Genomic DNA, 15106 nt, shown 5'->3' with positions numbered 1-15106 from the left:
CTGACAAATATGCCTGGGAAGGCATAGACTTGTAACCGGCGAGAAGTAGTTCTCACATTTCTCGTCCCCAACCGAAATCCTTCACAGTGAAAGATCACACACATTTTTTTAATGCTAGGTGAAATAAAGACACCAGGAAGAGCCAATCTACCAAAATGAAAAGGTTAAAATGGATGTGGAACCAACATAAGAAATGGGCTAGTACCGTTTCCCATGAGAATGTTGGAGGAACAAGATTAGAAAGGTGCCCCACATCATCTGTGATGTGATTAATAGCTCGTGTCCATCATCTAAGATGCCCCGGAAGTCTGATGGGTTGGATAGAGAGTGACTGTCAGGAGAATGAATAAGGGCAGCCTGCTTTGAAGCTGATATTGAATTTAAGGTGGCAGATTAGCCCAGGAAGAGCCAATCTACCAAAATGAAAAGGTTAAAATATATGCGGAACCAACATAAGAAATGGGCTAGTACCGTTTCCCATGAGAATGTTGGAGGTGAAAGCAAAGAGAAACTGAAAGCAAATGAGTGTCGTGCAGAAGTGAGGGACTTCGTGAGAATGTCTGCAATCTGATCATGGGATGCGACATATGGAAGAGAAATGAGCCCAGACTGAAACTTCTCTCGGATAAAGTGACAGTCAACTTTAATATGCTTTGTCCGTTCATGGAAAACAGGGTTAGAGGCAATCTGAATGGCACTCAAATTATCTACATGGAGTGGAGTAGGATTCTGTAGATAAAAGCCCAAGTCGGAAAGAAGTCCACGTAACCAGACAAGCTCACTACAAGCAGCCGACATCGCTCGATACTCGGCTTCTGTGCTTGATTTGGAAACAATGACCCGCTTCTTACACTTCCAAGAGATGAGAGAAGTGCCGAGAAAAACATAGTAACCAGTGGTAGATTATCGTGTGAGAGCGCAACCGGCTCAGTCAGCATCCGAAAAAGCACGAAGGTCCAGAGTTGCCGTGGAGGAAAAGAACAGTGATCGATCTAGAGTTCCACGTAGGTACTGTAGGATGCACAACACCGCAGGTACATGAAGAGTCCAAGGAGCTGAAACAAACTGGCTGACAACGTGGACAACGTAGGCAATATCAGGGCGAGTCATTGTTAAGTAAACCAGTCTCTCAACCAAACGGCAGTATAACGTGAGCTCCGCAAGAAGATGACCATCGTCACGGCCATATTGAACGTTAAGTTCTAAGGGAGTCTGAACTGTCTTCTGATCCGTCAATGAGGCTAAAGCGAGAAGATCCTTTATATATTTACGCTGGCTGACCAGGATCCCACGTTGAGAACGTGAAAATTCAAGCCCAAGAAAGTATGTTAGATGGCCAAGGTCCTTCATCTTGAAGGATGATTTCAGAATTTCCTTTAATGCCGAGATGCCAGTAGCATCGCTACCGATCAGGAGTAGGTCGTCAACATATACGAGAACAATGACAATACCACGATCAGTGGTGCGCAAAAATAAGGATGGGTCATGACCATTTTGAGTAAAGTCAGCACCCGTAACAACATCGTGAAAGCGTTGGAACCATGCCCGAGGTGCTTGTTTGAGGCCATACAGAGCTTTCTTTAGGCAACATACCTTATTAGCAGGGATTAAAGAGTCAAGAGGAGGTTTCAAATATACTGTTTCTTGGAGGTCGCCATGAAGAAAAGCATTTTTCACATCCATTTGAGCGAGTGACCAAGAACGAACGGATGATGTTGCCAGAAGTGTACGAACGGTTTTCATCTTGGCCACAGGAGCGAATGTCTCATCATAATCAATTCTGTGTTCCTATTTGTATCCCTGAGTGACAAGCCGAGCCTTGTATCGATCCAATGATCCGTCAAATTTGAGCTTTACAGAATAAATTCATTTACTACCAATTAATTGTTGGTCAATGGGTCGAGTGACAATGTCCCACGTATGATTATCATCCAATGCTGCAAGTTCTTCTGCCATAGCCTTCTTCCAACAATCATGAGTGGCTGCCTGAGTGTATGAAGTAGGAAAAGATACAGTATCCAGAGTAGCATTCATGGCAGACATAGAGTATATCAAGCGATCAGGTTGTTGATGTACACGAGCGGAACAACGTACCAAGGTGGGTTCTGGATCGGCAACAGGTACAGTAGGGAGAATAATAGGTGATGGATCTGTACGTGGTCATCGTGAGTAAACCTGAAACGGACGAGGGAGAGTACTCGAGGCAAAAGGAATGTCAGAAAAGGCAATAAGACCAGGAGAGTTTGGTGGGTGCGGAGGAGGAACAAATGAATGAAAGGCAATATACTCAAGAAAAACAACATGTCGTGATACCCGAACACGACGAGAAACCGGATCATAACATCGAAAACCCTTCTGAGTTTCTCCAAATCCCAAGTACATACATTTGACTGATTTTGAAAATAGTTTGTTACGTTCACGTTATGCCAGGTGAACATAACATACACAACCAAAAACACGAAATGTGGAATATGTGGGAGGTAAGCCAGCGAGAACAAAGTAGGGAGATTTACTGTTTAGAATTTTGGTTGGCATCCGGTTAATCAAGTAGACTGAATGTAACATTGCTTCCGCTCAGAAAGAACGAGGAACACTCATAGCTATCATTAGCGTGTTGGCAGTTTCAACAATATGGCGATTTTTTCGTTCAGCCACCCCATTCTGTCGTGAAGTATCAAAATAGGTGGTCTCATGAATAATCCCATGACCCTGAAGATATGTACAAAAATCTATTGAGAGATACTCCCCCTGAGTCAGAGCGGAGAGTTTGAACTTTTACCCGAAATTGAGTGTCTACCATAGAGTGAAATAACTTGAATTTTTGAAAAACCTGTGACTTAGAGTGCAGAAAGTAAATCCAGATGTAACGTGTGAAATCATCAATAAATATAACATAATATCGTAACCTAGAGAGAGACATAATTGGTGAAGGACCCCAGACATCCGTATGCACTAGTTCAAACATGGATGATGATTTTGTACTACTTAGAGAAAATGGAATATACTTACTTTTTGAAAGACAACAGGAAGAACAAGAATAATCCAAATCACTTTTATTAAGAGAAATATTCTCTAACATGCCAGAAGAAAATAACTGAATTAACCGATCTGAATGTGGATGACCCAGGCGAAAGTGCCAGAGTCTCCACAATTTATTTGCCGAATAAATATCTGATGAAGATGGAGAAAAAAAACAACGAGCCGGAGTGACAGATGGGTCAAAGTCCAGTACGTACAGACGACCATGCCGCCTACCCTTCCCAAGTACCTTTCCCGTTAACAGATCCTGCACAAAATAACAGTTTGGAAGAAATATGACTAAGCAGTTATTGGATGTAAGTTGACCAACAGAAATTAAATTTGAGGAAAGGTTAGAGACATAAAACACATCACGAAGGGTGAACTAGCGATGGGCAGAAGGAGAGAAAGTCAATGATCCAACGGACTGAATGGGTAGTCTAGTGTCATCCGCAGTAGAAATAACCTGATTTCCGGTGTAGGGACGAATGTCGCAAAGATGGGATACGGCACCAGTCATATGATTGGAAGCACCCGAATAGAAGAACCATGTAGAAGATGAGGATATACCTGGCATACTGGCCGCAGAAAGGACCTGCACGATATGCTAGAACATCGCAGCAGTCAAAGATGAGGAAAGTCCTTCAACAGAAATAATAGATGCAGTATCACCAACAAAAGTAGCAGAAATAGGCGCGGAAGTAACAGAAAAAGCACGACCACAGCCACAACCTCGACCACCACGTCCACGGCCGAAAGAGGATGCATAGGCACGTGAACGGCAGTCCTGAATACCATGACTAGTCCGTCGACAATAAGCGCACTAATCTTTGCACTAAGCGACGACATGTCCCACTTTGTTGCAGCCGCGATAAGTTAAATGAGTGGAACTACAGTTTGGTATAGAGGTGGATGCAGCAAGTACCAGATCAGATGATCCCTGAGTTGGGGACATGGGAGAGAACTTTCAATCGTTGTTCCTCAGCCAATAAATCATTAATAACCGAATTCAATGAAGGAGTTTGGCTACGGTTCAGGAGAGCAGCCCCAAAATGCTCAAATTCCGGACGCAGCTTCATAAGAAACTGTCGAACTCGCACATTATCACGCATTGTTTGGAGGATCTTAATGTCATTTGGAAATTCTGGATCCATCGTAGCCATCTCTGTCCAAATTGTAATAATGGTATAATAAAATGTTTAAATACTTTGGTCACCCTAAGTAAGATGAACCAGATCTTGTTCCAGGCGGGCTCTGGTTATAAATTGTCTGGAAATGCTCCCATATTGCCTTAGCAGTGCGATGTGGCGTGAGACCAACAGCAATTGACCAATCAACCGAATCGAGAATCCAGGTAATAATACGTCCATTTTTTATTTCCCATTCAGCCATTTTGTCAGCATCTGTGGAAATGGGGACAGTAACAAATCCACCAATTAGTCCCCACAAACCACGACCCTTAAGGAAATTCTGAAAGTGGATGGCCCATAGATTGTAGTTGGTACCATCGAAACTACATCGTGGGGCCTCTGTACGGGAGTCTTTGTCCATATATCTGAATGGATGTAAACCACACCAAGGAAGGAGGTACCTTGCAGCAACATCAACAAAACAGTAATAGAACAACAACAAAACAGCAATAGAACAGCAACAGCAAGGGAGAAAGGGACTTGGGGATATTGTGTGCGGACGGAGATGGGGTGATCAGATGGGCTGGGGTTGGTCGGATGGGCTAGGGTTGGTCGAACGTGCGTGCGTGCGTGCGTGCTAACGGAGATGGGGTGGTCGAAAACAGCAGGGGTGGTCGGATGGGCTGAGGGTGGTCGAACGGGTTTGTTGATGGGTTGGGGGTGGTCGGCCGGGTGTGCGGACGGGCTGGGGTTGGTCGGATGGGATGGGTGACGCAGCAGGGGTGGTCGGATGAAGTGGGTGACGCAGCAAGGGTGGTCGGACGAGGCTGGGTGACGCAGCAGGGGGCCGGATTTGTCTAGAAGTGGTGCCGCAGAGGTTTGGTAGCACAAGAAAGGCCGGATCTGTCAGGAGGTAGTCCCAGTGTTGAAGGAGGTGCCGGATCAGGATGTGCAGCTGAAGATGGTGGTGCTGGATCAGATCAGCTGAGATCAGTATAGCTCTGATACCATGTGAGCAAAGAGAAACTGAAAGCAAAGAGAAATGATTCTCCTTTGGTTTTCTTGTATTTGAGACAACCCAAAGAATGATAAAGACAGAATCATCTATTTATGGAAATTAGCTATACAAGGCATGTGGCTATACAAGGCATGTGACCTGTCTAACAGGAGGAACAAGATTAGAAAGGTGCCCCACATCATCTGTGATGTGATTAATAGCTCATGTCTATCATCTAAGATAAATCGGAAGTCGGATGGGTTGGATAGAGAGTGACTGTCAGGAGAATGAATAAGGGCAGCCTGCTTTGAAGTTGATATTGAATTTAAGGTGGCAAATTAGCTTTCAAAAAAAAAGGTGGTAGATTTCTTTTTTTTCCATTTTTTGGAGAGATTTTTTTTAAGGTGGCAGATTGTAGCTATGTGGTTACTGGTTCAACTCACCACAAATTCAGTGGCAGCTCCAAAATTGTCAAAAGTAGCAGGAAAAAAAAGGCCACTAACCACTAGTCAGCAAGATTGAGTGAGCCAGGGACTGCTTTGTTGATTAATGGGTGGCAATGATGAGAGAGGATGACCACCAACCTGTTGAATTCGCATGGCCACAGCCACGAATACCATGTCCCATACCACAATCACAACCAGCAAGTCTGTCATTGTTGGAAATGGGAACGTCAGACATGAGGACCCTACAAAAGGCAATATCCTGACACGTGCATACAGATGAAACAAGTGTTGTCATATAAATTCTACTTTACAAATGCATAAGATATAGAGATTGTATCTTCATAACTAAAATACACTAAGAAATGTGTAAAATGTACATAAATAGTGCTAAAATGCAAGAAAAAGAAAATTGATGGCTTAAGGCTTTTCCTACTAGAAGTGTCATTATGTAGCTTTTGAGGTTTCGAACACAACAAGCTTTCATAAAATTGAGTGTCCTAGACCTAATATGAACCAACAGACAATTAATTAGGTAAAGAAAAAAGCCCTTGTAACATGTAGGTGTATAAGGGTCGGAGAAAACCCCCAAAAGTAATACCAAATAGAATAGTCCTTTTTTCAAAATTTCTTCCCACCGACAACGACCTTTTCTCTTCTCTACGATTTTGATTTTCGATAAAGTAGACATTTACCGGAAGATCAACTACATTAGCGTAACCGTTTTCACATATTTCCCACTTTTATCATCATCTAAGCCTTCTCCCAACCAATTGGGGTCGGATACACAACTCTTGTTCTGCCATTCCACTCTATAAAGGACCATAATTTTCAGTTAGATGATAGCTTATCAAGTCTTTTCTTAGTACTCCACCCACTCCTTTTGAGCCTTCCCCTCACCCTTTTAGAGCCTTCAACTTGCTACAACTCACTCCTAATAGGCGAAGTTCTTAGTCTCTGTTGCGCATGACCAAATCATCCAAGTCTGCTTTCCCTCGTCTTATAACCTATTGATGTTACTCCTAAGTTCCCTTGACTTAAATACATTCATTTCTAATTTTATTCTTCTTGGTCTTGTCACTCATCCATCTCAACATCCTCATTTCTGCCACACTAATCCAATGAACATTTGTTCCATAACTGCCTGCAATTCTATCCCATAAAAGCATGGCTGGTCTCATATCTTTCCTATAAGATTTCCCCTACAATTTGATTAGTATACGTCATCGATGTCAATAAACAGAACTCTAGAGACATCTCCATTTCTTCCACCTAGCTTAAATTCTATGGGTGACATCCTTCTCAATCTCTCCACTCATGATTAGCGACCCAAGATATCAAAAGTGGTCATTTTGGGATACTTCTAGGTCAACAATCTTAACTAATTCTTCGTTTCACTCCTATTGTTACTAAAATTGCACTCATATGCTTTGTTTTAGGCCGACTAATTTAAAATCATTTATATTCTAAAGCATCCTTCCATAAGTATAGATCTATGTATATGGCCTCCATCATCTTGTCCATCAAAACTATGCCATCTGCAAACAACATACACCATGGGATCTCTTCCTACAATCTCACACTAACTCATCCATAACCAATGCAAAAATATAAAGTTCAATGACGACACCTGGTGCAAGCCTATATTAATGGGAATTCAATTGTCTCTCCATTAGTGGTCCTCACATTTGTTACCGCTCCCTCTTCATTTCCTTAATCATGCCAATGCAGTGTTGTCATATGTGATCGCATAATGGGCCACTGAAATCGCATATGCCATGATAGTATATGCGATCTGAAGTGTATGTGATGGCATACTTTTGTATGCGAAAAGTATGAGATGGCTTTTGCGATGCCATCCACCCTATGCAATAGCATACTTCTCAAGGTGTAACTTGTGAGTTTAGTTGTTTGTAACTTGTATTGTATTATGTATACATCAACTCGTCAAGATTCAAGTTATCAATAAAATTTCTATATTTGTAGTTTTTAATAATTAATTCTCTCTTAGTGTAACTTATTGAATGTTTTGTTATATTATATAGTATAACTCAACTTATAATAGTCTAATAGTCAATCGACAATGAAATAGGTTTTTTTTTTAATTTAAAATTTAAAAAAAAAAAAAAAAAAACATCAGCCTGAGCAATCACTTGCGCGATTACATGATGGCATAAGCAATCAGCAAGCCGATGGCTTAGGCGACTGTATGCGATTTGACAACATTGTGTTAATGTATCCTCTTGAAACTCTTTACTTTCCCAACACCCACCAGATTAACTCTTTATAAACCCTATTATATGTTTTCTCTAAATTATTAAGGACGATTTAGAGATCCTCCTCACCCTATATTTCTCCATTAATTGTCAAAGTAGGAAAATAGCTTCAGTACTAGTTTGCTAGCCCTCCTCAACAGGAAACCAAACCGATTTTATGATAAATTCTTCCAACGCATTAGTCTTTGTACAATCACTCTCTTCTGAAGTTTCATAGTATGGTTCATACGTTTAATCCCATGATAGTTAATGCAACTCTATATGTCTCCTTTATTCTTATGAGTAGGTACCGCGGTACTTTTTCATCACTCGTCTGGCATGTCCTTTGGTCTTGCAATCTTGTTGAACAACTTTGTCAACCAAAATAACCCAACATCCGTGCACTTTCAAATACTATTAGTATACCATCTGAACCAAGGGACTTTTCTTATTTTCATCTATCTCATAACTTTTTTCACTTCAAATTTCTTAATGTTATGAAAGTATCTATGGTCTCCAACGTCATTTGAGTCCATGGTTCCTTCTATCCTTATGTTCTCAGAGTTGTCATTGAACAAGTTGCAAAAATAGCTTCTCCACCTTTCATTGATTTCATTGTCCTTGACTAGGACCCTCTGGTCATCGATCTTAATGCATCGAACATGAGCTAGGTCCCTACCCTTCCTCATTTTTGTTATTTTGAAGGCATCTTTCTCACCCTCCTATCCCTAACTACTTAAAGATCATCATGAGCATTAAGTTTAGCCTCACCTACTACTTGCTTAGAAATCTTGGCATTTTTTATGTTGTTCTAAATTTTCACCATTTCTAGTCCCTTGCCAACTTTGAACATATGAATGTTTAATGGCTTTCGCAGACTAATAATAGCATTGGGACTGGTTTTAACTACGTTTCCTAATAGTTGTCAAAAGTGGTCCTCAAACTTCTGTGCAACAACAAACCTAAGATCCTCATTTTGTTATTGAAATCCTATAAACTCTCTCTACCAAGACCTGCTTCCATAACCATCATAGTTCATAATGTTGCCTTTTTTATGTTTATGGATAAAAAGGTCGAAGAAAGTGATTACAAAAATAGAAGGCATCATTTTACAAGTTAAAACAATTCCATTTCCCTCCCCCCCCCCAAATGAGTAGATAAAGAACTTCGTACCAGAATGTTGCAACCCTTCTTGTGAGCTGAAGGGTTCACATGTGGAGATCAATGACTATGTACTACAGTGAATCAATTCCATCAACAGAAATGTAACATTTGATTTTCATGCAAAGGGAAGGAAAATAACAAAGGCCAATATGCTTCCATGATCATAGATATTATAAATTTGCACAGACTTTATATGCCTCCGTGAAGAAAATTCCAATACATAAAGTACAAAAACACATCATCATCGTGGTCACTGGTCATCGTTATCTAAGCCTCATCCCAATTACTTCGGCTACATGAATCCTGCTCCACCATTCCACTCTATCAAGGGCCATGCCTTCAATTAAGCCATAGGTCACCAAGTCTTTTCGTACTACCTCCATCCATGTCCTTTTAGGCCTTCCCCTTGCCCTTTTAAAGCCTTCAACTCGTACCAATTCGGTTCTTCTAACAAACGTTGTTCTTGGTCTCCGTTGAACATGACCAGACCATGTAAGTCAACTTTCTCTCATCTTATTACCTATTAGTGCTACTCCGAAGTTCCCTCAAATGTATTCAGTTCTAAATCTATCCTTCCTCGTCTTGCCACTCATCCATCTCAACATCCTCATTTCAGTTACACTCATTCTATGAACATGTTGTTCCTAAACTTCCCAACAGTCTGCCCCATAAAGCATGGCTATTCTTATAGATAACCTATAAAATGTCCCTTTCAATTTTAGTGGTAAACAATAACCACATAAAACGCAAGAGACACATCTCCATCCCTTCCACCCGGCTTGAATGACATGGCCAACATCCTTCTCAATCTCCACTCTCATGAATTATTAACCCAGTATCAAAAGTGGTCATTTTGGGAACTTCTTGTTCTTCGTTAGCATCTTAAGTAATTCCGCGTTTTCACTCCAATTGTTATTAAAATTGCACTCCATGTACTATGTTTCAATCCAATTCTATATCCTTTAGATTCTAGAGTAGCCCTCGATAAATCTAGCTTTGTGTTTACAACCTCTCTCCTCTTGTCAATCAAAACTATGTCATCTCCAAACAACATTTACCATGGAATTACATCCTGAAAATGCTTCGTTAACTTGTCCATAACCAATGCAAAAAGGAACCAGCTCAATGCCAACCCCTGGTGCAAGCCTACAGTTATTGGGAACTCACTTGTCTCTCCACAAGTGGTCCTCACACTTCCCACCACTCCCCTCATACATATCCTTAATCAAGTACATAAACACATCTGATGTAATATATAGAAAAATATAACAGCTCAACTGTAGTTTCTCATTTGCTCATTTTATTTTGGGCAGGAAGAATTCAGCTTAATCACAGTAATCTTCCAAGAGTAACATGTGCATATGGTTGAAACAAAAATCAATGCCTTAGATATCATTCTCAATGAACTCAGATCAGTTTTATTTCAAATACTTGAAGTAGTTGAATTAAAATACTATATGAAACAAGTCAAACAACCCTCACAATTATCAATATTTACTTTTCTGTTTCCTTTTCATCGATTATAGTTAGCAATTTTTATTTCACCCAAGCCGGTTAAAATGATACCTGGAAGAGGAAGCTGATGAAAAAACAAGGGCAACTCCACTTTTGAGCCGCAACTGAAGTTATCCAAAAGCCAAACAATTCACTGGTGAAGCAACAAGGTTGTGATATATGGCACTCTTCAGTTCAAACAACTTGATTTCCTTGGCTATAGCTTGCTTGCCTGCCAAAAACGAGAACAAGTATAAACGACGGAAACCATCAAAACAGAAATCTCGTCAACAGCATCTTTTCCAATACAAAGATAACACATAGAATTGCACCAATAGTCTACCAACTGTATGAATCCAACTCCAAAACATCATGTCCAAGATGCTTCATGTCAAAAAATAGCTTATTTGCTACATTTTGTCGTCAATTCCACTCCAACCACTCCTGCTTTTTGTAACCCAGTAAGAATTCTCCTTACTCTATGGTGCATATTCTGTGTGTGGCCCAGCTGGGTCCATCTGCGATCACAATGGACCATTGGGTAGGGGAGTCCCATCATGAATCTACTTTGCACCTCAGCCCAACCTCACCCAGATTGGATGATCAGAACCATCAGATCAAGGGCGCAGCTTAAAGTGGTATCTACACTCCCTTGGCAAATCTTAAACAGAACTTCCTTCTCCAAGAATACAAGAAATGCCCCACCATTTGTCCTCTTCAACAACTGGTTATTCTACAATCAGGTCTTCATTGCTTTGTTTTCAACCAAAATGCCCAAAGGTCAGCCAAAGAATGCAAGAAAAAGAAATAGAGTAAATCAAATGATGAACAAAATTCCAAAAGCAATAAACTCAATCCAGCATTCCAAGAAGCAACCTCTGGTATTCCATAAAGCATAGAGATCTGAAATGGAAACCAAAGAGAATTTGTTATGGAGCATAGATTCCCATAAATTCAATTTTTTGTTATAAAAAATTCAGCAAATTTACAGAACATTGCACAACAAACACTTCTAAAAAGATCCGAGTCAAGAAGTAAAGCCAGCGTAAACACAAGAACAGCTGGGGATGCCTTCCTCTAAAATGTTAAAAACATCAAATAGATGCCAAGCCCATCCATAAAAGATAATCAAATAGATACCAAGCCCATCTATAAAAGATAAATTTGCTGAACCCCAATTTGATCACGCCAGACAAGCCCAACCGAATTCCTTCAATTTCAACCTGCACATTTTCACTCAACATAGCTTCTTCTCTCCACGTATCTGACCTTTCCAATCGCCAATCAATCAATGGTGTCGATAAGCATAATTTTTTTCATAAACATAAACTCCCATAAATTCAATTTTTTAATCTAAAACATTAGCAAGTTTACTGAAACTTGGACAACAAACAATTCTAGAAAAATCCGAGTCAAGAAGTAAAACAAGACGCCTAGAGCAATAGACACAGGAAGAGCAGGCAATGCCTTCCTGTAAAAAGCTAAAAGCATCAAAGTGATACCAAGGCCAGCTATAATAGCAAGATAACAAGCATAGACCGTCATGAAATCATACATTGCGGCCCTTCCGACCAACACGCTATAAAAGATAAAATCCCCTAGCCCCAACTTGATTGCACCAGATGAGCCCAACCCAATTCCTTCGAATTCAAACTGCCCACTTTCATCCAATGCCGCTTCTTCTCCCCGCGCATCCGGCCTTTCCAGTCGCCGATTGATTAATGGTGCCGATAACTCAGCAGCTGGCCCACCCAAAACATGTCCCTCTTCAGCAATAGCCAATGCAGTGTCCTTCTGGAGAAGATCGCCAACAGTCAAATTCGGATTCAAATTCGAAGAAGAACCACCCAAGTAAGAACCCGAATCCCTCCTTCCTCTCCACAACCTTCTCTCAGCACCTGGTGCTGAAGCTGGCGCCGACCCACAATCGGTAACGGGCCGTGCCTCATAAACCAAAGCCGGTATATCCTCATCCCTAGAAATTGCAAGCTCGACCAAGAGCTTCAGCGGCCCACCTGGCAACAAGACAGCGGCCAAATCATACAAAGCCATGGCAACCAACAGGACCCAAGTGGTCCATTCGGGCAGCAGTGTGAACCAGTAAGCAACGAGCATCCCGATCACCACCAAGTACCCCTGATTGACCAGGATCGGGGCCCGCGACGTGAAGACGGAGATGGCGCCCATGACAGTGAAATTGAGGAGGACAATGAGGAAGCTGATGCAGTCAATGGGGATGCGGAAGTCCTTGATGAGGAGGAGAGCGACCTCGCCACCCATGAAGCCGAGGACAACAAGGGCAGAGAAACCCATGTAGATTTTGAGGAATCTGATACACCTGAAGTAGAAGAGGAGGACGAGAAGGAAAGTGATGGCGGTGACGATGGCAACGAAGACAAGGGAGTTGAGGAGAGCGCCGACGAACTTGCTCCAATCAGAGTCTGAGGAGTTTTCATTGTAGGCAATGGTAGCAATGGTGGTGAGAGATGAGGAAGAAGAAGTAGAAGAAGAGGTATTGAGAATGGTGACAAGGAGGACGACAAGGAGCATGCATGTGGAGACAGGAGCTATGATTCTGATGATTTCTTCACCTAGAGATTCAATGATGGTGGTGGGGTTTTGAGATTGGGCCATTGAAATGGTGGGGTTCTGAGATTCGGCCATTGAAAGGGTGAGATGGGCTGTCCAACCCTCTCTTTCGGAATTTGGGGCTCTCTCTCTCTCTCACGGGTGTGGAAATGGCTGATTTTCTTCTGACCGTATGGGGCTTGAGATCGGGAGTATAGGACGCTAGGGTGACGTAAGACACGCTGGAACCACACGTGTCTCACATGTACGGAGAAACAATGCTAGAAAAGCTTTTTCCGCCTGTATGCCTCAGTTTTAAGCCACCGTCCCCCTCCAAATTTACTTTACCCAACTATAACCTCTCTGTACAAACACATTTTTACCAAACCAAAATACACCTCTGCAGAGACTCATTTTTTTGGGACCAAATTACCCCCTACTTTATCATAAACTTAATTGTTGAAAGATGTTGTACTCGCATGAAACCTACAGCTTTGGATTATAACTGTAGCCATATACAAACATGAAATTCCCTTACATGGAATTCACCGAGTTGAACATGAAATTCACCCGCCATAACTTAAAATTGACGGAGCCTAATATGCAATTCACCAAGCCTAACTTGAAATTCACTAAGCCTAACATGAAATTGAATGAGCCTACCATGAAATTCACCGAGCCCAACTTGAAATTCATCGAGCCTACCATGAAATTGAGTGAGCCTAACATGAAATTCAACGAGACAAACATGAAATTGAGCGAGGCAAACATGAGACTACTTATCTTCTCTTTAGCATTTCTTACGTTTATGAGTATTATTAAATTGCCTTAGTATACATTAGATCCTCTCTTTCAACTTAAACTTGAAAACTTTGAATCCATGATTCACATCCTCCTGTCCATACATCGTGTGAATCGCTACCTTTAGTTTCTTTAAGTTTTCAAGTTTGAATTAAGAAAATTGTTGGAGCAGCCTAATTGAAATAAAACTTAATATTTATAGTAAAAACGAAAATAAAAAGGACTTTCGATCATCGATAGGTTGGTTGGCTAAATTAACTTCTCCTACCCCAAAATCATATATGATATGTCGAAAAACTCATTCCGGTTTGCAACATACAATTGTTTTAAGGTTGGACATGCAGCTAATCGAGGTCGACCTTGACTGGACCCGGTCAACCCTATCTTGCTGCTTGACCACCTAGCTACATGAAATTCAACGAGCCTCAAAGGAAATTGAGCAAGGATAACATGAAATTGAGCGAGACTAACATCAAAATAAGCGAGCCTCAGAAGAAATTGAGCAAGGCAAACATGAAAATTCAACAAGGGAAATTCAATGATGCAAACATGAAATTCAATGAGCCTCAAGGGAAATTGAGTGAAGCAAACATGAAATTTAATGAGGCTCAAAGGAAATTGACTGAGGTTAATATCAAATTCAACGAGGCAAACATCAATTTTATGTGAAGCTCGGTGAATTTTATTTGAAGCTCGGTCAATTTCATGTGATGCTTGGCAATTTCAAGTTTAGCTCGGTTAATTTCAAGTTAGGCTCGGTCAATTTCATGAGAAACTTGGTGAATTTCACTCGCTTCTCAATCAATTTCACTCACTTCACGGTTAAGTTCACCCACTTCGTAGTCAAGTTCACTCACTTCGCGGTGAATTTCACTCACTTTGCCTTCAATTTCAATCACTTCACAGTGAATTTCACTCACATCGCGGTTACGTTCACTCACTTCACAGTCAAGTTCACTCACTTCGCAGCCAATTTTACTCACTTCGCGATCAAGTTCAGTCACTTCGTAGTCAATTTCACTCACTTCGCGGTCAAGTTCACTCACTTCATAATGAACTTCACTCACTTCGTAGTGAACTTCACTCACTTCACGGTGAATTTCAATCACTTCGCAGTCAATTTCAGTCACTCCGCGGTCAATTTCACTCACTTATCGGTCAAGTTAACTCACTCCGCGGTCAATTTCACTCACTTCTCGGTCAAGTTCACTCACTTCATCGTCGATTTCAATCACT

General features: G+C 41.2%; 1 protein-coding gene across 1 annotated transcript; it reads right to left on the bottom strand.

Moving 5' to 3' along the window:
• Positions 1-11798: 11798 nt before the first annotated feature.
• On the bottom strand, positions 11799-13261 carry LOC131228956 (presenilin-like protein At2g29900). Its single transcript, XM_058224792.1, has one exon. The coding sequence runs from the start codon at positions 13163-13165 to the stop codon at positions 11855-11857; it is 1311 nt and encodes a 436-aa protein (XP_058080775.1). The 5' UTR covers positions 13166-13261; the 3' UTR covers positions 11799-11854.
• Between the last annotated feature and the right edge of the window lie 1845 nt (positions 13262-15106).

Source organism: Magnolia sinica, chromosome 16 (assembly GCF_029962835.1).
Source record: "Magnolia sinica isolate HGM2019 chromosome 16, MsV1, whole genome shotgun sequence".
In the NCBI taxonomy this organism is placed as follows: Eukaryota; Viridiplantae; Streptophyta; class Magnoliopsida; order Magnoliales; family Magnoliaceae; genus Magnolia; species Magnolia sinica.
This window is presented reverse-complemented; position numbering and strand designations above follow the sequence as displayed.

Coding starts and splice junctions, on each gene's coding strand:
- LOC131228956 (XM_058224792.1), bottom strand. CDS start 13,165: ATGGCCGAATCTCAGAACCCCACCATTTCAATGGCCCAATCTCAAAAC.